This window comes from Schistocerca serialis, chromosome 3 (genome assembly GCF_023864345.2).
Source record: "Schistocerca serialis cubense isolate TAMUIC-IGC-003099 chromosome 3, iqSchSeri2.2, whole genome shotgun sequence".
NCBI lineage: Eukaryota > Metazoa > Arthropoda > Insecta > Orthoptera > Acrididae > Schistocerca > Schistocerca serialis.
In genome coordinates this window covers 644,924,375-644,948,119 of record NC_064640.1, presented here as the reverse complement: position 1 = coordinate 644,948,119, position 23,745 = coordinate 644,924,375, and the positions used below count along the sequence as shown (strand labels likewise).

The following is a 23,745-nucleotide window of genomic DNA, read 5'->3' as shown; positions in this document are numbered from 1 at the left end:
TGCAACGCACCAGACACCCCACTGCCGCCACACTCCGAGGCAGCAGCCTGAAGACGGTTGACCGTGGCCATCAACACGTTCAGCTGTTCGCGAACAGTGGCCAGCTCCTCCTGCGTCCGTACACAGCAGTCACACATCCTATCCATCCTAAGAAATCAATTTACTGTAGAGAGTTAATCAACTTTTAACTAGACTGCTAATTCACTAAAGGCGGCTGATAGTTGACTAAACTGTGGTTACTAGACACTTCTTGTAGAAAACAATGAAAATAGCACTAACTTTCTCTGAACTGTATTCAAAACAAACACCAGCACTACTGGCACTATGACTGACTGAAGGGACTCTCTCTGACTGTGTTCAAAACAAACACGAAATCTATGGAACACTATTACTAGCACTCGACAGTTAAAGCTTCCTAAAAGCAAACACACAGAAGAAGAAGTGACAAGTAAGAAAAATACAGTTAATACTTAAATTAACATAGTTCACTGCACAGCAGACGTGATGCAGATGGCAGTTACGACGACACACAATGTGTTCACAGGTATACAGGACACTGTTGTGGCCATGACTGACATTCGCAACATATTGAGAAAATTTCACAGGTGCAACCTGCAGGATTGTCTGCATGTCATTGTCATTGATGTATGTTCAGGCACACATTTTCTCAGTGTTTCCATATTTTTCGACCCCTATTACTTCGTACATGTACTCACCATCGGCAGGTATGTAACTGATTAGAGCAGCACTTCTCTGTGACTTGTAGAACAGACACCAGAGTGCATTAGTGTTGATCATGTTTACTGTTGCTAATTGGCTCGGTTGGGTATATAATGGATGTGGACAACATCAGCTGTTGAATGATCGCTGTTAATGATGCAGAGATGCATGCTCGTACGAGACAACAGTATAAGCACCTGACCGAATTTAAAAGTGGCAACATTGTGGGTCTCCAATTGGCCACCTGGTTGAATTGTGCAATATCCATATTTAAGTGGCATTCAGACATGACAGTGCTGTAATGTTCAGACTGCTTGGGAATGTGAGGGCAGGCATACTGGTGAACCACATCTGACCACTACAGGCAAGAATCACTATATTGTACACCAATCACATTGTAAACACTCATATGTGTGCCCGTTATCCAAGAACAAGTAATGGACTCTCTGCAACATTCTATGTCATCCTGCACCACTGGTCGGAGACTAGCAGCAGCTGGACTATGGAATTGCTGTCCCATGCAAAGGCTGCAGTTGACACCACAGCACAAACGGCTGGAATGGTACCATGATGGGAAGCATGGATTGCTGATGAGTGGAGTTGCAGTGTGATCCGTGTTGAAGTGCAGTTTTGCAGTACTCTGTGTGACCATCATCAGGGAGTATGGGAGCCACCTGGCCAGAGAACTCATGCTTCCTCCAATGTTTTCTAGAGACACAGCAGTGTTACTAATGGCTTTATGGTGTGGGGATCCATCGGGTATGACTTCAGGTTATGGCTGCTGGCTGATAGTGATTGAGGAAACTCTGAGAACACATTGTTACATCACAAAGATCCTGCACCGTCACATTTCCTCTCACATAACAGTAATGTGGTGCCATTTTTGAACAGGACAATGCTCATACAGACATGTCACATGTATCTATGAACCGTCTGCGTGATGTTGAGGTACTCATGTGGCCAGTAAGATCACTAGATATATCCCCGATAATGTGTATGGGACCTGCTAGGACATCAAATCTGTCCCAGTGCCAGTATCTAGGTTATCAAGAACCAATACCAATAGTTATGCACCAGTTTGCCTCAGGAGAGAATACAATGCTCTTCTGACACACTTCCAAACCAAATCAGTGCATGCATTCAGGCCAGAAGCGGTGCAATGTAATAGTAAACAGTGGGCTCATACTGTCAAGTTTTTTGTAAATTTGACTCAATTTTACACTCAGGCAGTGGAATTTTTGCTGGTAATAATGAAGCTATCAAGTAACAAATGTATATCTTAATAACTATACTAAACATTTTAACTGTGCAGAGTTGTTTCATTTTTTTTTAAATCAATATACAGTTCTTGCATTCTTTGTCACTAAATCCTTATACCAGTGGTGATCCTTGGCTTATTGTTAGAGTCTTTTGTTTCAGTTCTGTAATCCCTTTTTGGAAAAATGCTTTCAAATATTAGTGTCACTTCATTACTGAACTAATTTTATTTGCAGTTGGTGTTTTCTTCGTTATATTTAGAGCTCCAGTTTACTTCCTTGAAACATGAAATAAAGCCATGACTAGTTATAGCCCTAACAATTTCCCACTAGAGCTCTGCTGATTCTTGTGAACATATATGCTGTTGATTATGAGTCTTTCTCCATACTGGTCAGAGAGTCTGTTTAGAAATTGGCTAACAGATATGTCAGTAATTCTCTTCCATTCTATAAACAAATTATTAGTTAGAATGGTTGGGCATGAAGTTATTTTAGTGAGAAAGTTACAAAAGAAACACAGTTATATCTGGACATCAAATTTTGCAAGTCTGGTGTGCCATTCAAAATTAGAAAATGTATATTGAGTCCACAGGCAGTATCACAATTCTTCTGTGCTTAAACTTGTATGACAGGAGAGAGCCTAACTACTCAACTGCACTGACTTACATTTTTCTATATTTAAAGCTAGCTGCCATTCACCACACCAATTAGAAATTTGTCATCTTGTATCCCCCTATTTATTCATGTTTTTCATCTTTAGGCTTTTGACTGTGTGAATCACACCATTCTTTTAAGTAAATTAAAATATTATGGCGTCACTGGTAGTGCTGCAAAGTGGTTTGAGTCATATCTTACTAATAGAAAACAAAGGGTGTCATTACGTAACACTTCAACAATAGGCAATCAGACATCATCTGACTGGGAAGAAATTACATGTGGGTTCCCAAAGGTTCCATACTAGGTCTACTACTTTTTCTTATGTATATTAATGACCTGTCATCTGCAACATTACCAGATGCCAAGTTTGTCTTATTTGCAGATGATACAAACATTGCAATAAATAGTAAATCAAATATAAATTTAGAAAGTGCAGCTAATCAAATTTTTACTGACATTAATAAATGTCATAGCCAATTCACTGTCATTAAACTTTGAAAAGACCCGCTATATGCAGTTCAGAACTTCCAAGAGATTTCCTTCTAGTGTGTGTATAAAATATGATGACATGGAAATAGAAGAAGCTGAGAGTGTAAAATTCTTGGGATTACAACTTCATGATAAATTCAGTTGGGAGTGACATACTAACGAACTGCTTAAGTGCCTAAACAAGTCTGTGTTTGCAGTGCAAATGATGTCAGACATAGGAGATACAAATATAAAAAAACGGGCATATTTTGCTTTATTTTCACTCCATTATGTCATATGGTATCATATTTTGGGGTAACCCCACAACCAAGAAAAAATTTTGAGAGTACAGAAGCATATAATGAGAGTAATGTGTTGTGAAAATCCAAGAACATCATGTCGAAACCTATTCAAAGAATTGGGTATACTAACCACAGCTTCTCAGTATATTTATTCCTTAATCTACATCTACATCTACATCTATACTCCGCGAGCCACCTTACGGTGTGTGGCGGAGGGTACTTATTGTACCACTATCTGATCCCCCCTTCCCTGTTCCATTCACGAATTGTGCGTGGGAAGAACGACTGCTTGTAAGTCTCCGTATTTGCTCTAATTTCTCGGATCTTTTCGTTGTGATCATTACGCGAGATATATGTGGGCGGTAGTAATATGTTGCCCATCTCTTCCCGGAATGTGCTCTCTCGTAATTTCGATAATAAACCTCTCCGTATTGCGTAACGCCTTTCTTGAAGTGTCCGCCACTGGAGCTTGTTCAGCATCTCCGTAACGCTCTCGCGCTGACTAAATGTCCCCATGACGAATCGTGCTGCTTTTCGCTGGATCATGTCTATCTCTTCTATTAATCCAACCTGGTAAGGGTCCCATACTGATGAGCAATACTCAAGAATCGGACGAACAAGCGTTTTGTAAGCTACTTCTTTCGTCGATGAGTCACATTTTCTTAGAATTCTTCCTATGAATCTCAACCTGGCGCCTGCTTTTCCCACTATTTGTTTTATGTGATCATTCCACTTCAGATCGCTCCGGATAGTAACTCCTAAGTATTTTACGGTCGTTACTGCTTCCAATGATTTACCACCTATGGCATAATCGTACTGGAATGGATTTCTGCCCCTATGTATGCGCATTATATTACATTTATCTACGTTTAGGGAAAGCTGCCAGCTGTCGCACCATGCATTAATCCTCTGCAGGTCCTCCTGGAGTACGTACGAGTCTTCTGATGTTGCTACTTTCTTGTAGACAACCGTGTCATCTGCAAATAGCCTCACGGAGCTACCGATGTTGTCAACTAAGTCATTTATGTATATTGTAAACAATAAAGGTCCTATCACGCTTCCCTGCGGTACTCCCGAAATTACCTCTACATCTGCAGATTTTGAACCGTTAAGAATGACATGTTGTGTTCTTGCTTCTAGGAAATCCTGAATCCAATCACAAACCTGGTCCGATATTCCGTAAGCTCGTATTTTTTTCACTAAACGTAAGTGCGGAACCGTATCAAATGCCTTCCTGAAGTCCAGGAATACGGCATCAATCTGCTCGCCAGTGTCTACGGCACTGTGAATTTCTTGGGCAAATAGGGCGAGCTGAGTTTCACATGATCTCTGTTTGCGGAATCCATGTTGGTTATGATGAAGGAGATTTGTATTATCTAAGAACGTCATAATACGAGAACACAAAACATGTTCCATTATTCTACAACAGATTGACGTAAGCGAAATAGGCCTATAATTATTCGCATCTGATTTATGACCCTTCTTGAAAATGGGAACGACCTGCGCTTTCTTCCAGTCGCTAGGTACTTTACGTTCTTCCAGCGATCTACGATAAATTGCTGATAGAAAGGGGGCAAGTTCTTTAGCATAATCACTGTAGAATCTTAAGGGTATCTCGTCTGGTCCGGATGCTTTTCCGCTACTAAGTGATAGCAGTTGTTTTTCAATTCCGATATCGTTTATTTCAATATTTTCCATTTTGGCATCCGTGCGACGGCTGAAGTCAGGGACCGTGTTACGATTTTCCGCAGTGAAACAGTTTCGGAACACTGAATTCAGTATTTCTGCCTTTCTTCGGTCGTCCTCTGTTTCGGTGCCATCGTGGTCAACGAGTGACTGAATAGGGGATTTAGAAATAAAGTTTGTTGTAGATAATACATCTCTTTTTCCAACTAACTACTTAGTGCACAGTACCAGTTTTAGTAATACGAACAATATACATAAAGATTTAAAATCATTTACTCTTGTCCAGAAATGAGTCCAGTATTGAGCAATGCATATTTTCAATAAGTTATCAGCAACCATTAAGAGTTTAGTTTCAGACAAGGCACAATTTAAACATAATTTAAAAGAATTTTTGGTGGCCAACTCCTTCTATTCCACCCATGGATTTCTCAACAAGTTCAGTAGACCATTTTAATGAAAATTTATTATACCGGTACTTTAATTTTTGACATTACTTGGTTGTAACAGCCAAGTAACTACCTACTGTGTGAATGATGGATGTACAGAAAACAGATGTAAGTCTTAAGTTTGTACATAGTGGAAGTTTAATTTTAAATCTTGTACATAATTTGAATGTTCTTAACTGAGGTTCATTGAAATGAATAATTTACTTTAATTTTTGACAATACTTGGTTGTAATAGCCAAGTAACTAGCTACTGTGTGAATGATGTATTTAATGAAAGCAGATATAAGTATTAAACCTGTAAATATTAGAAGTTTAATTTTAATTTGTGTACATAATTTTACTGTTTATTGACTGAGGACCATTAAAATTAATGAAAATCAATTTTTTCTAATTACATTTTGTAATGTGTTTATCTGACATGTTCCACACCCAGGAGGATCCCCTCTTTTGTGGGTCTATGGAATGAATAATTAATCTATCTAATCATTAATTTTAAAGAAGGTTTAACTCTATATTGGAAAATTAAATATTAGTATTCTGTTGCATAAGTAGACAGAGTTAGTGTAAGCCATTATTTGCATCAGCTCAAACTTTTTACCTCTCTGTTTATAACCTGCATCTTTAACCAAAGCTGCTAAATTATGGTGTCTTAATAGCACTTTATTAGCTAATTGTTGGTATTAAAACCAGTTTTATGAGTGGAACTTGGCTAGCAATGCTATATAAAAATGTTCACTTGACAGATCTCTTCGTAGTGTTGTATGGGAAAAGAGTACAAGATACTGGTGATGGTAATCCATCAGTTTAGGTGGCGATTAAGCTTTACAGCACTTTAGCTGCATTTTAAAATAACAGATTTTGTGAAGCTATTTTTCCCATTTAAATAACAACCACCGCCACTAACAACAACAACAATAACATAGCACAGCTACACCAAGTGTTCCCTGATCATTGTTATCAACATATAGTACTTTATATCTGGAGAATGTCAGGTTTGCTGACAAATAAATCTGTGAAGGGAAGCCATACAGAAGGAAATGATTGAAGCAGTATGCCATACGCTCTTTACTTTGAATGTGGTGTGGGACAAGTAGACGGGAGTGATATTCTTCTTTTTTAACAGTTAAATGGAGAGCAGCACGCTTCGTTACAGGATCATTTAGTAATCGCGAAAGTGTTATGGAGATGATAGATAAACTCCAGTGGAAGACTCTGCAGGAGAGACGCTCAGTAGCTCGGTACGGGCTTTTGTTAAAGTTTCGAGAACATACCTTCACCAAAGAGTCAAGCAGTATATTGCACCCTCCTACGTATATCTCGCGAAGAGACCATGAGGATAAAATCAGAGAGATTAGAGCCTACACAGAAGCATACCGACAATCCTTCTTTCCACGGACAATATGAGACTGGAATAGAAGGGAGAACCGATAGAGGTACTCAGGGTGCCCTCCGCCACACACCGTCAGGTGGCTTGCGGAGTATGGATGTAGATGTAGATGTAGACATAATTTCACTTTCTTTTTCAATGTATTATCATTTATGATTCACTTGTATCTTTTGTGTATAAATTAAAATTACTCTTTATTTTTTACTTCCAGGTGTCCATTGTGGGAAGCACACCAGCTTCTGGCAGATATTATTCGTAACCTTGAATTTTGTTATAAGACAGTGCCTAGGTGAGGAAGCAATTAATATTTTATTTAATATGATATTCCTTCCTATTAAATATCTAAAACTGCAAAATGAAAGCTAAAACATTAAACTGATAAGATGAAAATACTTACTGAGGCAAGGACAACAATGAAATGTACTAACTGATATGGCGTCTTGGAGGTTTTTCTTTGAGTCTACGAAGTGAGATGGTGCAGTGGTTAGCACACCAGATGTACATTTAGGAAGACCATGGTTCAAATCCACATCCAGCTATCAAGGTGTAAGTTTTACATTATTTCCCTAAATTGCTCCAGACAAATTCCAGGATGGTTCCTTTGATAGAGCATGGCAAATTTCCTTCCCTATACTTGAAACAATGTGAGCTTATTCTCTGTCTCTAATGATATCAAAATTGACCGGGCTGTAAACACTAATCTTCCTTCCTTTTATGAGTTTCTAATGATAAAATGTAAAAGATAAAGGCTTAGGAAGGTGATAAGTGTTTCCAAATAAGGGCTAACCACCCATTGTTGTGGCCATAGAATAACAGAGCTTATGATTGATTACAGCTTTTGTGTGTGTGTGTGTGTGTGTGTGTGTGTGTGTGTGTGTGTGTTTATTTTTCTATTTGTTTTTAATCCATACCTTCATCTGAATTTTTCTTGTGTACCAAAGAGTATTCTGAACTCTAATTAGAAACAAATGACAATGGGAAGAATTGTCTTTACTAGGTGGCAGCTGAATGATATAAGCATAGAAAAGATGAATGCTCATAGTCTTTCAGATCCCAGGTTTGTTTCTACCCTGTATTTGTAGGTGCAATTTGCTCCTTAATTGGTACTTGGTTCCTGTCACCTGTTTGGCCCAGTTCCTTATCCCCCAGCCTCCAAACACACTTTTAATATTGACTGTTTATTTTTTATTTACTTTTATTATTACTTTTTTCAGTTTTTTTTATCATTTCCATCCTCCCATATCCTTCTTATACCCTGTCTATTTTTTTAAAACCCGAAGTTCATGTTATGGCCTTCTCTCCCGTAGTCATACCGAGCAAAGTAGTACATTGGCTAAGACACTGGATGCATATTCAGAAGGACAATGTATCCATTTCCCATCTAGCTACCAGGACTTGGGCTTTCCGAGATTCCCTAAATTACTTAATGAAAATACAGGGGACATTCCTTTGAAAAGGACATGGCAGATTTCGTTTCCTAATTTGAGATTGTGCTCCATCTGTAGTGATAGTCTTGTTGTCAGGACATTAAAATCTAATCAGCTTTTCTTCCATTAATCTGTTCATCTGTGTTTCATCTACACTTCTTTTGCAGTTGCCTCCTTTTCTGATTTTCGATCTGTCGACTATTCTCTCCAAAGTCTGTAACATTCAAATTTAATCTGTAACATTCAAATTTAATCTCTTAAGTGAATATCAGTGTTGATCTTCCTCTCTCGGCTAAGTTCTGAGTGATACAGGTGTGTGTGTGTGTGTGTGTGTGTGTGTGTGTGTGTGTGTGTGTGTGTGAGATAATAATCTTAACACTCACCAACTGGACCTGGCTTAGTTTAAGTTTCTTTAAGAATTTCATCTTTCCCTAATTTAACCTAATGAATCTTTGTGTAAAACATGCCAGGTTAACTGATTATGTCTGAAGCTCTAAACCTACAAAATATTCCCAATTATCTTAACCAAAATTAATGTAGTGCTTGCTTGTATCTTCAGTGTTGTTGATATGTGGGGTACAAGTATGCAAAGAGTATATATGATAGTATGCAATTTTATTTGTGTAAATTTATACATAGCAGAAGTTAAAACTACTGTCTGTCTAGGTCGCTGGCTAGGTAAAAACTGGCTTCGTTACCACAGATAGTCTGCCAGAGCCCTTGCTAAATTTCTGCCACAGTTTTGCCCATTTGCCAGCATGGAAGTGTGTGACACTGAGACTATCGTACTACTACCTCTGCAGGGAGAAACAAACAGTAATTGCCAGCTTATGAAATCACACATGGATCTAGGTGAAATGGTACTCATCGTCCATATCCCATCATCACAGTTTCAACCTCTTCTCTTGATGTCTGGCAGGGGGCAGCATCTGTGTTTTGAGTGTGAGTGTGGCATAGGAGCCCATGCAATAGTGGGCAGCAGTTCAGCGGTGTCTTTGACACTCGGGTATGCCGGTTTACATCAATTGATGACATAAATTTCTTTCTCTCCTTTACACAAAGTGTCGTCATTGTGTCATCCAATTCTCCAACTGCATAGGGGCGGTGGTAAGGCAGTTCCAAACTTTAAACAATGTTCTTCAGTACTAGGATATGGGTTTTGTCAGGGCCAGGTCTGCGAAAACAAAACGTGGCTCGTTAGTTGTGTACAAGCAGATGTTCATCTCAACGCTTCCATCTTCTTCAGTAGATTTGTTACAGATCAAGTGTTATACTAGCAGATGTAGGTGATGGGAAGAAGAATTCACCTGGCAATCACAGAAGCTCACCATGCATGAGTTCTGCCATAGACTCCTGACAGTCCTCCTTCAGCACTCTGTGCAGTTCAAGCAGTACCATCAGAGTGTGTCCATCCAAGATCCAGTTGCAGAGCATGAAGAGGGCATTCTATTATGCCATTAGAATCTGCATGTTATGTTATTATGCTTCTGAGATTTGTACCATATAATCATCCCATAGTATGGAGTACCTCTGCCGCCCATTGGCAATCTTCATTGGATGTTGCATGTTCCAGTTAGCTGAAATGCACTGCCCAGCCGTAAATAAAGGCATGGGTCACACTCTCTGCTGTTTGATCTTGTTGCTTTAAAGCATCTGACACTTCGTGAATCCATCAGTCACTGTCAGGCAGTAATGGAAGATGTGAAAAAACAGGTAGTAGGATGATGGGATCCACATGCAGGCAGCTGTGTAAAATGTACAGTGGCAGCAAATTTTCCTAGCCTGTTCGTGGTATATCATTTTGCCTTTCTGGCAGGAGAGACATTCCTGGGTCCATGAGTAGCTGTCTTTCTGTGAACCATGCCATACAAAGTGTTGTGTCACTAGTGTCCTCAAAATACCTGATGCTTGGATGACTTAGTCCACATAAGGACTTGAATTCATGGTAGCACAGTGATGCAAGTACATATAGCTGCATCCAGCCAGTGGCTTCATCACAATACATTGCTATATCAATGCCTGGCAGTGACACACGCCACAGCTGAAGGGTCAGTGTTTCTTGCAGCAGGTCCTTCAGTTCTGTGTCATTATTGTATGCTGTTGCCAGCTCTTCAAAATACGTAGGATGAGACATAGTGCCATCTCTGACCAGTGTGTCAGCAACCACTATTCAGCACCACTGATATGCCATATGTCACCCATAAACAGAGCAATGAAATTCAGATAATTCATTTGGACTGATGGACAGTTGTTCAAGAAGTGTGGAAATGTAAACATTGGCGGTCAGTGCTCAGTGTATACGATTCAGATGTGGCCATCAACCATAAACATAAAATATTGTATGGCCTCATAGACAGCCAGAACTCTGTATAAAATTGTGTCCAAGAGTACTGTCTTTCTGTCAGCTTTTTGGTGGAAAAAACCACAGGATTTCCAGGTGCAGTGGACACGCTGTTGCAAAACCGCACCAACACACACACTCACACTCACACAAGAAACTAAAGCATCTGAAGAGATCACCAAATGGACTCTACCCAGTGGGATGTGTGAGCAGTGCAACCCACACGAGACTTAACTGACATATTTTGAATACCTCCTGTAGATGGTTATTCCATGTGAGGGGTGTGAATTCAATTCATTGTGGGGCCAGTTAGGACCACATGTAGTGGCTCCAGGAATTTGGCGATATAAGCTATAAGGTGGTGATACAAGTTTACCATAACTAAGTATCAGTACAGTTCTCACACTGTAGTCAGGACTAAATACAAAACTTATTTCAGTTGTGCCCAAAACACATTAAATAGTATTCAGTAGTACTGCATAGTTTCAAACTGGTGGAAAGCTTCTCAGTAATGATGCTCATGTTCTTCTGGTGAAGATGATGCCACTAGCACATGATGAAGGTAGCAGAAACAGAAATCTAGGCCACTTTCATATGTCATCAGCAAACCTTTGGAAAGTGTGTGCAGCATTGTGGAGGCCATAAGACGTAGAGGAATTCAAATACTCCAAACAATGTTGAGCTAACCATATTTTCAGAGGCTACTGGGATCTGTTAGTAGGCCTAGAAAAGGTCCAGTATCAAAAAGTTGTATAACCAGAAATGTGACACACAAAATCTCCAATTTCTCACACCAGGTAATGGTTGGAAATCATCTAAGCATTTAGTGCTCTATAATCTACACATAGCTCTCAGCCAACAGGCTTCTTTGCCACTGAGTGCAGCAGTTATGTCCACATGTCTTCCGTCAGCTGTGCTGTGCCCACCTGAACCATTGCATCAAATTTCGCTTTGGCAATCTGGAGTTTGACAGGACTAAGACAGCATGCTTGATAGGAGACACGGTGGCCTGGCTGTAGTCTCTATATGATGTGCTGTAGAGTAGCATGAAGTGGGAAGTGGGGGGAGGGCAAAGTTGGTGTGACACGTCCACTAAATGTATAAATGACAGAAATTCTGTTAGGAGGTGTAAGATATGAGGCAGTATTGTGGTGAAATGCACTGTCAGATCCCTGTAATGAAGTAGCTGACCAGTTGTTAGTACCGAAGTTGTTCAGTCCAAGATGCAGCTATGATGCATGTGAGGTATGAGGTCATAAAAAGACAGAAAACCCAGATCTACAATGGGGCAGGTGACATAAGTGACTATAAAGTGCCACTTGAAAGCTCACCATAAACCAGGTTCAGATTTAATGGCTACATCTCCACAAGCCACCATAAGCTGCACAGTAGAGGGTACCTTGTACTGTTAATAGTGATTCCCTTTCCTCTTCCACTCACAGAAGGAGCAAGGGAAAAAACAACTGTCTATATGCCTCTGTATGAGCTGCGATTTCTCTTGTCTTTGCACTCTTCAAGCAAAATATACATTAGTGCACTAAAATTGTCATTCTGCAGTAAGCTGCAAATGTCAGTTCTGTAAATTTTCTCATTAGTGTTTACCAAAAAAAATGTATTCTTTCCTCCAGGGACTCACATTTAAGTTTACAGAGCAATTCCATAATACTAGTGTGTTGATCAAACCCACCAGTAATGATTCTAAAAGCATACTTCTGAATAGCTTCAGTGTCTTTCTTTAATCTGACATAGTTGGGATCCCATCACTTGAGCACAACTCAAGAATTGGTCACACTAGTGTTCTACTTGCAGTTTCTTTTATAGATCAGAATTGTCTGAGTAAAATCACATCAACCATTTGGCTGCGCTGCTACTGACCTTACGTGGTATTCTCATTACATGCAGGAGGCGGCTACATGGGTAACAGGGACCGTATGGTGTGGACTAAGTGGTTTTTTAGGTTAGAATGTCTCGGAGAAACACAAAAAGGGCTTCAGTCCCAAAGGGTGTGGACTGAACACAGGAAGAATGTAGATCTAGGAGCCATTGATATAACAGTTTTAAATTTTCGTAGCTGTGTTGGGAAAGTATCAGAGCTCCAAGTGCTAATAGAAAGCACTGATGCTCAAACTGTTATAGGCACTGAAAGCAGGATATAAGTTCAGCTGAAATTTTTGCAGAGGACCTAATGGTGTTCAGACAGTATAGGCTAAACACAGATGGCGGTGGTGTATTTGTTGCTGTTTACCGACCTCCCAACTCAGATGATGCAATTGCCAAAAGGTTTAAAGAAAACTTGAGTCTAGTTTCAAACACATACCCGACTCATACAATTATAATTGGTAGTGACTCCAATTTACCCTCGATATATCAGCAATAATACATGTTTAAATCAAGAGGTACGCATAAAACATCATCCGAAATTGAGCTAAATTCATTCTTTGAAAATTATTTCAAACAGTTAACTCATGAGTCCACTCGAATGGTAAATGGTTATGAAAAAACGTTTGACCTCTTAGCAACAAATAATCCTGAGCTAATAATGAGCATCAAAATGGATACAGGGATTAGAGAACACAGGGTTGTCATAGAGAGATTGAATGCCATAACTCTCAAATCCTCCAAAAATAAACAAAAAATATACATATTCAAAAAAGCAGATAAAAATTTGCTTGATGCTTTCCTGAGAGACAATCTGTACTCCTTCCAAATTAACAATGTAAGTGCTTGACAGATGTGGCCTGAATTCAAAGAAATAGTATCAACAGTAACTGAGAGATTGATATCAAATAACTTAACAAATGACGAAGCTGATCCCCCGTGGTACTTTAAACGAATTCAAAATCCCCAAGATTGATGATCTTTTACAGAAGCTCAAAATTTTGCGTGGACTTCAATGTGAGATGCATACAGTAGTTTCCACAAAGAAGAAAATCCAGAGAGATTCTGCTTGTATATAAAGTGTGCTAGTGGCGAGACACAACCAATGCCTTCTCTGTGTGATAGCAATGGAAAGACAATCAATGACAGTGCTGCTAAAGCAGAGTTTCTAAACACAGCCTTTCGACATTCCTTCGCCAAAGAAGATCAAGTAAATATTCCAGAATTCGAATAAAGAACAGCTGCCAACACGAATAATTTTGAAGTAGATATCCTTGGATTAGTAAAGCAACTTAAATCACTTAATAAAAGCAAGTCTTCAAGTCCAGACTGTATACCAATCAGGATCCTTTCATATTAAGCTGATGAAATAGCTCAATACTTAACGATCATATACAACTGCTTGCTCAATGAAAGATCTGTACCCAAAGACTGGAAAGTTGCACGGGTCACATCAGTATTCAAGAAAGGCAATAGGAGTAATGTCGATATGCAGCATAATTTTCGATCATATACTGTGTTCGAACATTATGAATTACCTCGAAGAGAATGGTCTGTTGACATACAGTCAACATGGATTTAGAAAACATCGTTCTTGTGAAACACAACTAACTCTGTACTCACACGAAGTGCTGACTGCTGTTGACAGGGATTTCAGATTGATTCTGTATTTCTAGATTTCCAGAAGACTTTTGACACTGTACCTCACAAGCAGCTTGTAATCAGATTGCGTGCTTATGGAATATCATCTCAGTTATGCGATTGGGATTGGGATTTCCAGTCAGAGAGGTCACAGTTCGCAGTAATTGATGAGAAAGTCATCAAGTGAAACAGAAGTGATTTCTGTCATTACCAAAGGTAGTTTTATAGGCCCACTGCTGTTCCTTAGCTATATAAATGATTTAGGAGACAATCTGAGCAACCATCTTAGGTCGTTTGCAGTGGATACTGTCATTTATCACCTAGTAAATCAACAGAAGATAAATAAAATCACAAAATGATTCAGAAATGATATCTACACACATCAAAAACAGTTTTTCATCACCCCAGGTCACAGAACTCCTGAAGATAGACGTTGACTGTGGATATTGTATCACAGCACAGTCTCTTTGACTATTCTGAGATGGAGCTAAACCCACCCAGATATGTAAAGAACCATGTATGAGCAGCACCTATTAGACAGAGGGGATCCAACAGCCGATCAATTCCAGTCATTCCACCAGGAAGGAGGTAAATGGCTTGTGTTGCATGTAATTCAACCATGCCTAGACAGTCAATACTGCGGTTCGATCATGTCCGAATTGTTACTTTTTGTCAGGAAGGGCTCTCTACAAGGGAAGTGTCTAGGCGTCTCAGAGTGAACCAAAGCAATATTGTTCAGATATGGAGGAGATACAGAGAGACAGTAACTGTCGATGACATGCCTCCCAAGGGCTACTAGTGAAGTGGATGACCGCTACCTAAGGATTATGGCTCAGAGGAACCCTGACAACATCGCCACCATGTTGAATGATGCTTTTCGTGCAGCCACAGGACATTGTGTTATGACTCATACTATGTGCAATAGGCTGCATGATGCGCAACTTCGTTCCCAATGTCCATGGCGAGGTCCATCTTTACAACCATGACACCATGCAGTGCAGTATAGATGGGCCCAACAACATGCCGAATTGACTGCTCAGGATTGGCGTCACGTTCTCTTCACCAATGAGTGTCGCATATGCCTTCAACCAGACAATCATTGTTGACGTATTTGGAGGCAACCCTGTCAGGATGAATGCCTTAGACACACTGTCCAGTGAGTGCAACAAGGTGGAGGTTCCCTACTTTTTTGAGGTGGCATTATGTGGGGCCAACATACATCGCTGGTGGTCATGGAAGGTGCCGTAACGGCTGTATGATACGTGAATGCCATCCTCCGACCAATAGTGCAACCATATCAGCAGCATATTCGTGAGGCTTTCATCTTCATGGATGACAATTCATGCCCACATCTTGCACATCTTGTGAATGACTCCTTCAGGTTAATGACATCGCTTGACTGGAGTGGCCAGCATGTTCTCCCGACATGAACCCTATCAAACGTGCCTGGGATAGATTGAAAAGGGCTGTTTATGGATTACATGACCCACCGACCACTCTGAGGGATCTATGCCGAATCACCATTGAGAAGTGGAACAATCTGGACCAACAGTGCTGTGATGAACTTGTGGATAGTATGCCGCAACAAATACAGGCATGCATCAATGCAAGAGAATGTGCTACTGGGTATTAGAGGCACCAGTGTGTACAGCAATCTGGACCACTGCCTCTGAAGGTCTCGCTGTATGGTGATACGACATGCAGTGTGTGGTTTTTGTGAGCAATAAAAAGGATGGAAATGATGTTTATTTTGATCTCTATTCGTTTTCTGTACAGGTTCTGGAACTCTTGGAACCAAGGTGGTGCAAAACTTTTTTGATGTGTGTATATGGTGCAAAAATTGGCAATTGTCCCTAAATAATGAAAAGTGTGAAGTCATCCACATGAGTGGTAAAAGGAATCCACTAGACTTCATTCACATGGTAAATCAATCAAATCTAAAGGCCATTAATTCAACTAAATGCCTAGGAATTACAATAAAGAACAACTTAACTTGGAAAGAACACACACAAAATGTTGTGGGGAGGACAAACCAAAGACTGCATTTTATTGTCAGAACACTTAAAAGATGCAACAAATCTCCTAAAGAGACTGCCTATACTACACTTGTTTGTCCTCTTTTGGAGTACTGCTGTGCTGTGTTGGATCCTTATCAGATAGGATTAATGGAGTACATTGAGAAAAGAGCAGCATGTTTTGTATTATCGAGAAATAGGGGAGGGGAGTTCATGGACATTATATAGGATTTGGGATGGACATCATTCAAACAAAGCTATTTCCCACCACGACGGGATCTTCTCACAAAATTTCAATCACCAACTTTCACCTCTGAATGCGAAAATATTTTTCTGATGCTGACCTACTTAGGGAGAAACAATCATCATAATAAAATAAGGGAAATCAAAGCTCACATGGAAAGATATAGGTGTTTGTTTTTTCCATGCACTGTTTGAGAGTGGAATAATATAGAATTATTGTGAAGGAGGTTCAATGAACCCTCTGCCAGGCACTTAAGTATGGTTTGCAGAGTATCCATGTGGATGTCAATGTAGAGATGTACATGTATCACTTTGCAGCATTATGCCTAAGCACATTACTAATACTGTATTCAAACATAACAGGTTGTTCTTCGTTCTCATCTGCATTAACTTATATTATTCTACATTGAGAGCAAGCTGTCATTCTCCTCACCAAATAGAAATTCTAAGTCATCCTGTATCCTCCTACAGTCACTCAATGACACACATTCCCCAGTCAGAGGTTGCTATTAGGAATCTACTTGAGATCAAACTAGGTGCATAGACTCAGCTGCCATGAGAGAGCAGTGTGAAAACACATACATCGGAGTCACTGCCAACTGCAGCATGGTCACCATTAGGCATCATGGTTGTTGGACAAATTGCTGTTGCTGGCAGGCTCACTCTTTGGCTACATGAGGCTGCCACTTGTGTTTCTACATCTACATCGATAATTTGCAAACCATCGTAAGGTGTGTGTGGTGGAGGGTACCCTGCACCACTACTTGTCATTTCCTTTCCTGCTCCACTCCCAAATAGAGTGATGGAAAAACGACGGTATATATGCCTTCATATGAGCTCTAGTTTTTTATCTTGTCTTCAAGGTCTTTACTTGCAATGTATGTTGGTGGCAGTAGAATCATTTGGTAGTCAGCTTCAAATACCGGTTCCCTAAATTTTCTCAATAATGTTTCTCAAAAAGAATGATGTCTTCCCTCCAGGGATTCCCATTTGAGTTCTTGAAGCATCTCCATAACATTTACATGTTGTTTGAACCTACCAGTAACAAATCTAGCAGCCTGCCTCTGAATTTTCTCGATGTCTTCCTTCAATCTGGTCTGGTACAGATCGCAAACACTCGAGCAATAGTCAAGAATAGGTCACTCCAGCATCCTATATGCGGTCTCCTTTACAGGTGAATCACTCTTTCCTCAAATTCTCCCAGTAAACCAAAGTTGACCATTCACCTTCCCTACCACAGTTCTCATATGCTCATTCCTCCTCATATCGCTTTGCAATGTTATGCCCAGATATTTAAACAACTTGACTGTGTCAAGCAGGACACTAGTAATACTGTATCCAAACATTGCAGATCTGATCTTCCTACTCAGCCACATTAACCCACATTTTTCCACGTTTAGGACTAAGCTGCCATTCATCACACCAACTGGAAATTTTGTGTAAGTTGTCTTGTATCTTTCTACAGTCACTCAACTTCAACACCTTACCACATGCCATAACACCATCAGGAAACAACTGCAGATTGCTACCCACCATGTCTGCTAAATCATTCATGTATATAGAGCACAACAGCACTCCTGTCACACTTCCCTGGGTTACTCCTGACAATACCCTTGTCTTTGATAATTACTCGCCGTCGAGGATAACATACGGGGTTCTATTGTTTAAGAAGTCTTCAAGGCACTCGCATATGTGTGAACTTATTCCATATCCTTGTACCTTCAGTAACAGCCTGCAATGGGGTATCGTGTCAAATGCTTTCCGGAAATCTAGAGATATGTAATCTGCCTGTAGTCCTTCATCCATAGTTCGCAATATATCGTGTGAGAAAAGTGCTAGCTGAGTTTTGCACGAGCAATGCTTTCTAAAACCATGCGTATAAAGTTCTCAGTTTCAAGAAAGTTTATTATGTTTGAACTGAAAGTATGTTCAAGGATTCTGCAGCAAACAGAAGTTAGGGATATTGGTCTGTAATTTTGCGGCTCAGTTTTTTTCCCCTTTGTTATATACTGGAGTCACTTGCACTTTTTTCTAGTCGCTTGGGACTTTGTGCTGGTAAGAGATTCACGATAAATACAAGCTAGGTAAGGGGTCAATTTGTAAGATCGAACTGGGATTTCATCCAGACCTGGTGATTTATTTGCTTTAAAATGTTTCAAATGTTTCTCTATGCCTGGTAGGCTTATTACAATGTGAAAAAAGAGCAGGCGATGTAAAGTTCCTTATTTCCCAGACTTTGTGCCACAGTTTCCTGGTTTAAATTTGATACCTCTCCACAGCATCTCATGGAGTGAGGGCATGTGAAACTGGTTATCATGATCTGTCCATCATGTCTAATGGTCCCCTTGGTGCTATTCGAGAGGAATTGGCTATGGGCTGGCTCTGGGCTTCACCGTCTCCCTTCTATCATCATGTGTAGTCCATATGGGAGTCTGTCCTATGGTCAAATAGTGGTATGTTTATACGATTCTCCTGTGTGAACTAACCAGGTTCGTGATGATCTGCACTCGAGAGCTTTGTCTTGAAATAATCTGTAGTTAAAACATTTCCTACAGTTTGGCATAGGTGAGGATCGTGCACTCCACAATCTGTGAAACCCCCTTACCTGGGGTTTTGGGTGGATTTGTCCTTTACATGCTCCAAAAGCCTCACTCTGGCATGCGAACTCATCGAGGTGTGATGTTAAGTTCTCTGTTCTGTCATAATATGAGATGCTGCACCTGGTAAACACCTGGGGAGCAGCAACTTCTGAAGTACTGTCCATGGTCTCTGAATGCATGTTCAACTCCAGTTCATGCATTATTGACAATAAGGAGTGATGTGTTTCTGGTAACCATGACATCCATATGGGGCCCAGGAATATGTCAGGTGGTCCTGACATACTGAGGTGATGCAGTTGAGTGTGAGAGTTGTGTGTTAAGTGTCTTTGTTGAATGTTAGTGATTATAATTTGTAGCCATGTTCGTGTTTTAAAATGATGATGTTAGAAGGGAGAGGGTGAAACCCAGTGCCAGCCCATAGCCAACTCCTCTCGAATAGCACCAAGGGGACCATTAGATGTTATCAATGGATCATGAAAGTCTGGTGAATAAGGAACTTTACATCGCCTTCTCTTCTCTCACTGTCGGCCAAATGCCTCATTGAAAATTTCTTCCACCACCAGGATTCGAATTTGCTTAGCTCCAAGATGAGCACCAAACAGCACAGCTGTGTGTTAGTAAACTTTGACACAGAGGCAGCTTAGCTCGGTACTGTTAACAAATTAAGGTTTATTTAGATTGTTAATTTCCAGCAGATACTAGTCGGGTGTCAGTTAGCATTATATCACATGTCTTTCAAAGTAAGATACATTGTGCATTGTTACTAACAAGGATAAAATCAGTTCTACTAATGAAAAAAAATGTTTTCTTCATTTCAAAGTTTAGCTTAATTTTTATGATAGGTTCTGTTATCATTTTATATTTCAGAGCTTTCTCAGATGAAGCTAATCTTCAGGCCTTGGATGATTTCTTCGCACTGTTCTTCATGCGCATTCTCACCGGTGACAAGTGGCCAGCTGAGAGAGCTTCCCCAATGTTGCAGGATGAAAATCCATGCATGATTTCAGCAAAATTTGAAGAACTGCTTACTGTAGCACATTGGTTGACGGTGCCTCATCATATACAGGTCATTGCAATAGGTGTTAATTGTGCTTTTCATTGCCAGCATTTTTAGTTTGCTTGTTAAATAAATACATGTAAAAATATGTTAATTAATTGTTAGTTCATTGTAAACCTTACAGCTTATAACTTCCAGGTGAATTGAAAAGTGTAAAACGTGTATCAGTAGGCTGATGCCAGTGAGTAGTAATTCACTCTCGTGCAATATGTTAAAGTATACATTGTGCTATTTTTTGGAGATTGACCATTATAAAAACCTGCAGCCAAGATTGTGAGATGTAAGCTACCAAACATTAGTAGGCCATGGTATGTTTTTTTTGCTTGGAACCAGCAATGTTATACAGTTATGGTGGTATCTTTTCTTGTATTCAAAATACGATGATAAAGTTAAGAGAATCATCTGTAAGTAGCAACTTAATTTTTCATTTGTTGGCACAAGATTTGTTTTCATAATTTTCATAATCATCATCAATGGGTGTGTATAATTTTAGTGAAAAAAGGTAAACTGTTAAAGTTGTGATAATGTCATTGTAGAGACAAATTGTCAGGAAGTGCCATTCTTCTTCAAGAGGGGCTACTGCAATGTCTTTGTGCCAGGAGCAGCACATTTCTGTGTGGGTTAACTCCAGAGCAATCTGTCATTTATTTTCAAGTATTTTTTTCAAAGTAATGCAGCAACACTGAGATTGCAAGGTACATCCTCATCACAGCCTTAAACATTTTTTGGGGACAAAACTTTTCTCTTTTTTTGGATTTTGCCTCTTTAAGATGTGTCATATCATGTACATTATAAGACTTTGCAAAAATTATGTTTGTAATCATCAGTACTGAAGATTAGTCTGGGATGAAACTTCCGTAGACAAGAATAACACTGATTATTAAGATCTTCATGAATCCTTATTTAAACTATTTCATTTTTACTTTCCAGTATTTTTTAAACAGTAATGATAAAATTAATTCATAAAATCAGGAATGAAGAAATCGATTGAGTTTTGGTGACATAAAGCATAGTAAATGCAGTGGTGGCTCTTAATTGTATTTCTATCAACATAGCTTCTCAAATAGTTTCTGACAATCATTTGACGCTGTGCATTGCAGTGCTTTCCTTCAGCCATTTCTTAGTTCAGTTAAGACACCATCAACATGCTTAACCATATATGGTGGATTAGTCAATTTAACAAACAATTACCAACCACAGAAGATATCTTAAACTGTGCTCTTCATATTATGTTATGAAGGTAACTTTCACGTTACCAAATTTTAGTCTGCACACATTGTTTCTCATCAACATCTTTACAAGGCTTCAATTTTTTAAGTTTGTAATATTTCCATTGAAGAATGCTGTAGTTATGATTATTCATTTTTTGGCATTAGCACTGGTCAAATTACCTAGCACAATTTAATGACATGTAAAGTCTATAGATATGTAGAGAATGCAATTTTTGGCATCTTTACAATATGATGTATCTTTTAGACAGGTGATGGTAAACTAGTTTTTCTGTACTATAGGCTTTGCAAAATAGAGCAACATGCAACGTGACCCTTCTACTGAAATTTTTGTTAGTGTGAGTATTGGAAATTGATAAATACGTGGCCCCTTCATCCTGTGCAGTCAGTTTTTTTTAGAAGAATTCAATAGATGGTGAAAATAGTTGCAGATGTTTCAAAAAAAGTTGATGAAGTTCAGCTGGAATCAGTCTTTCTGTTTCTTGCAGTTATGTTGTATATCAGCATTTTATCATCTGCTGTAGATATTTTACTCACCAGGGAGTAAGAAGTAGTGACCCTTCTGGTCAGTCAAGTAGAAGATATTTTTGAGTCAAGAGATAATCTGTGATCATTCTGAATGAACTCATCACAGATATTGTAGTAATATTTCTTAAGCACATTATTTCATAATTATTTAATAGAATCACCTATAGTTTTGTAATACCTGTGTTGTGCATCCCAACTGCGATTTTTGACACAAAACCACAATGAACATAAAGAGGCAGATTACAGCCATACATCCTACATCTTTTGCACAACCATTTTCATTTTTACTCATATAGTAACTACAAACATTTTACATGTGTGATGCATTGGTCCACATTCTTTGAGAAAATCAAATTTGTGACCTGTTGGTAGTGTGCACTGGCTGTTAATACCTAAACTTACTGAAGGCCCAATGAATGCACCAGTTCTTCTGGTTTACACACTCATTATCCCTATTTGTGCTTGGTTGTATTCTATTTACAAAGCTAGTTCTTTAATGTTTAATTTATGAAGTAAATTATTCTGACTTAATAATTGTACACAAATCAGATACTCAGTAATATCAATACATGGCCTCAGTCAGTGATGTATTTGAAATAAATAGTCTGTAAAAATGGCAACTACAGATGAAACATTGTGATAGATTATAACTGTGGATTGGACCTGGACTTGAATGTGGAATCTTATGTTTTGTGAGCAATTCTCTTACTGACTGAGCAATCCAGACATGTCTCCTGGCCTGCTCTTACAGCTTCAGTTCTGCCATTAAGTCTCTCCTACTTTCTGAACATCACAGAATCTCTTCTTCATACTATTTCTTCACAATATCCTTTCTTCCACGAGTTCTACTCCAACAAGGTATGCAGACGAGTGTGTATGAAGTGTGGAAAGTAGCAGATATATATATCCTGGGGGAACTGAAGCTTTGATGATGGCTCCTGAGTTGTATTTGAATAGTTCAGTCAGTAAGAGTATTGCCCACAAATCACGAGGATCTATCTTAGAGTCCCAGACCGTGACACAGTTTTAATCTGTCAGGAAGTTTCTGAAGTGAAAATTCATTTTGAATCCTGTTAATTATTTGTGAAGTCCTCCACATGAATACTAAAAACAACCATTAAATTTCAGTTATTCAATAAATCACACTGATTTAAAGATTGTCAATTTAACTAAATACCTAGGGATTATAATTACAACCAACTTAAATTGGAACCATCATGTAAAATATGTTGTAGGGGAAGGCAAAACAATTACTGTGTTTTATTAACCCTCGAGCAGCCGCGCCTGTGTATAAAGTGCGCCAACCAAAAATAAAATGATTTTGTGCGGTTCCATTTTTGTTTCACAACTGCAAACCTATACCTATTCCTTCAGTATTGCTTCAAGTAACACAGTGATAAATTGTGTTGTCATACATTCAAGGGAGCAGCAGTAATATAAAATACAAAGAGAGCTTGGCGAGAAAAAATTTATGATCAGTTGAAAAAAAAGTGACCCCAGTTACAAATTAGCAACATAATCCCACATTGAGACAGTTGTCTACAAGATAATTTGTGATTGAATAAGCAGCTGACTGAGATCTGATGCAACTGCACTGCTTAATGCTTTGAATATGTCATTTCTGTCTCTTTAACACCTGTTCTTGGCAACAGAGAGTCATAGTGAAAATTTATTTCATTATTGTTTAATAAAACAGTAGTTTAGCTCATATTATGTAAGTTTATTTTCTCCCCGTTTAAATGAACCAAGATTAAACTGTTATTTTGATCATACTTGACTTACCTTATTAACATAAGGAAACCTATTTTTTTTATGTGTACAAAGTGCGCCACGCGCCCGCTCATGTTATGAAAAATGGCGCGCC

At 39.1% G+C, this 23,745-nt stretch overlaps 1 protein-coding gene across 3 annotated transcripts in view; it reads left to right on the top strand.

Annotated features, from left to right (window-relative positions):
• The window catches only part of LOC126470531 (protein inturned), a 258,007-nt gene that overhangs the window by 84,420 nt on the left and 149,842 nt on the right, over positions 1-23,745 (top strand). For all 3 annotated transcript variants that reach the window (XM_050098452.1, XM_050098451.1, XM_050098450.1), the window contains exons 9-10: positions 7,134-7,211; positions 19,935-20,133. In XM_050098452.1, the coding sequence (XP_049954409.1) occupies positions 7,134-7,211; positions 19,935-20,133 (277 nt within the window). The remainder of the gene's footprint in view (positions 1-7,133; positions 7,212-19,934; positions 20,134-23,745) is intronic.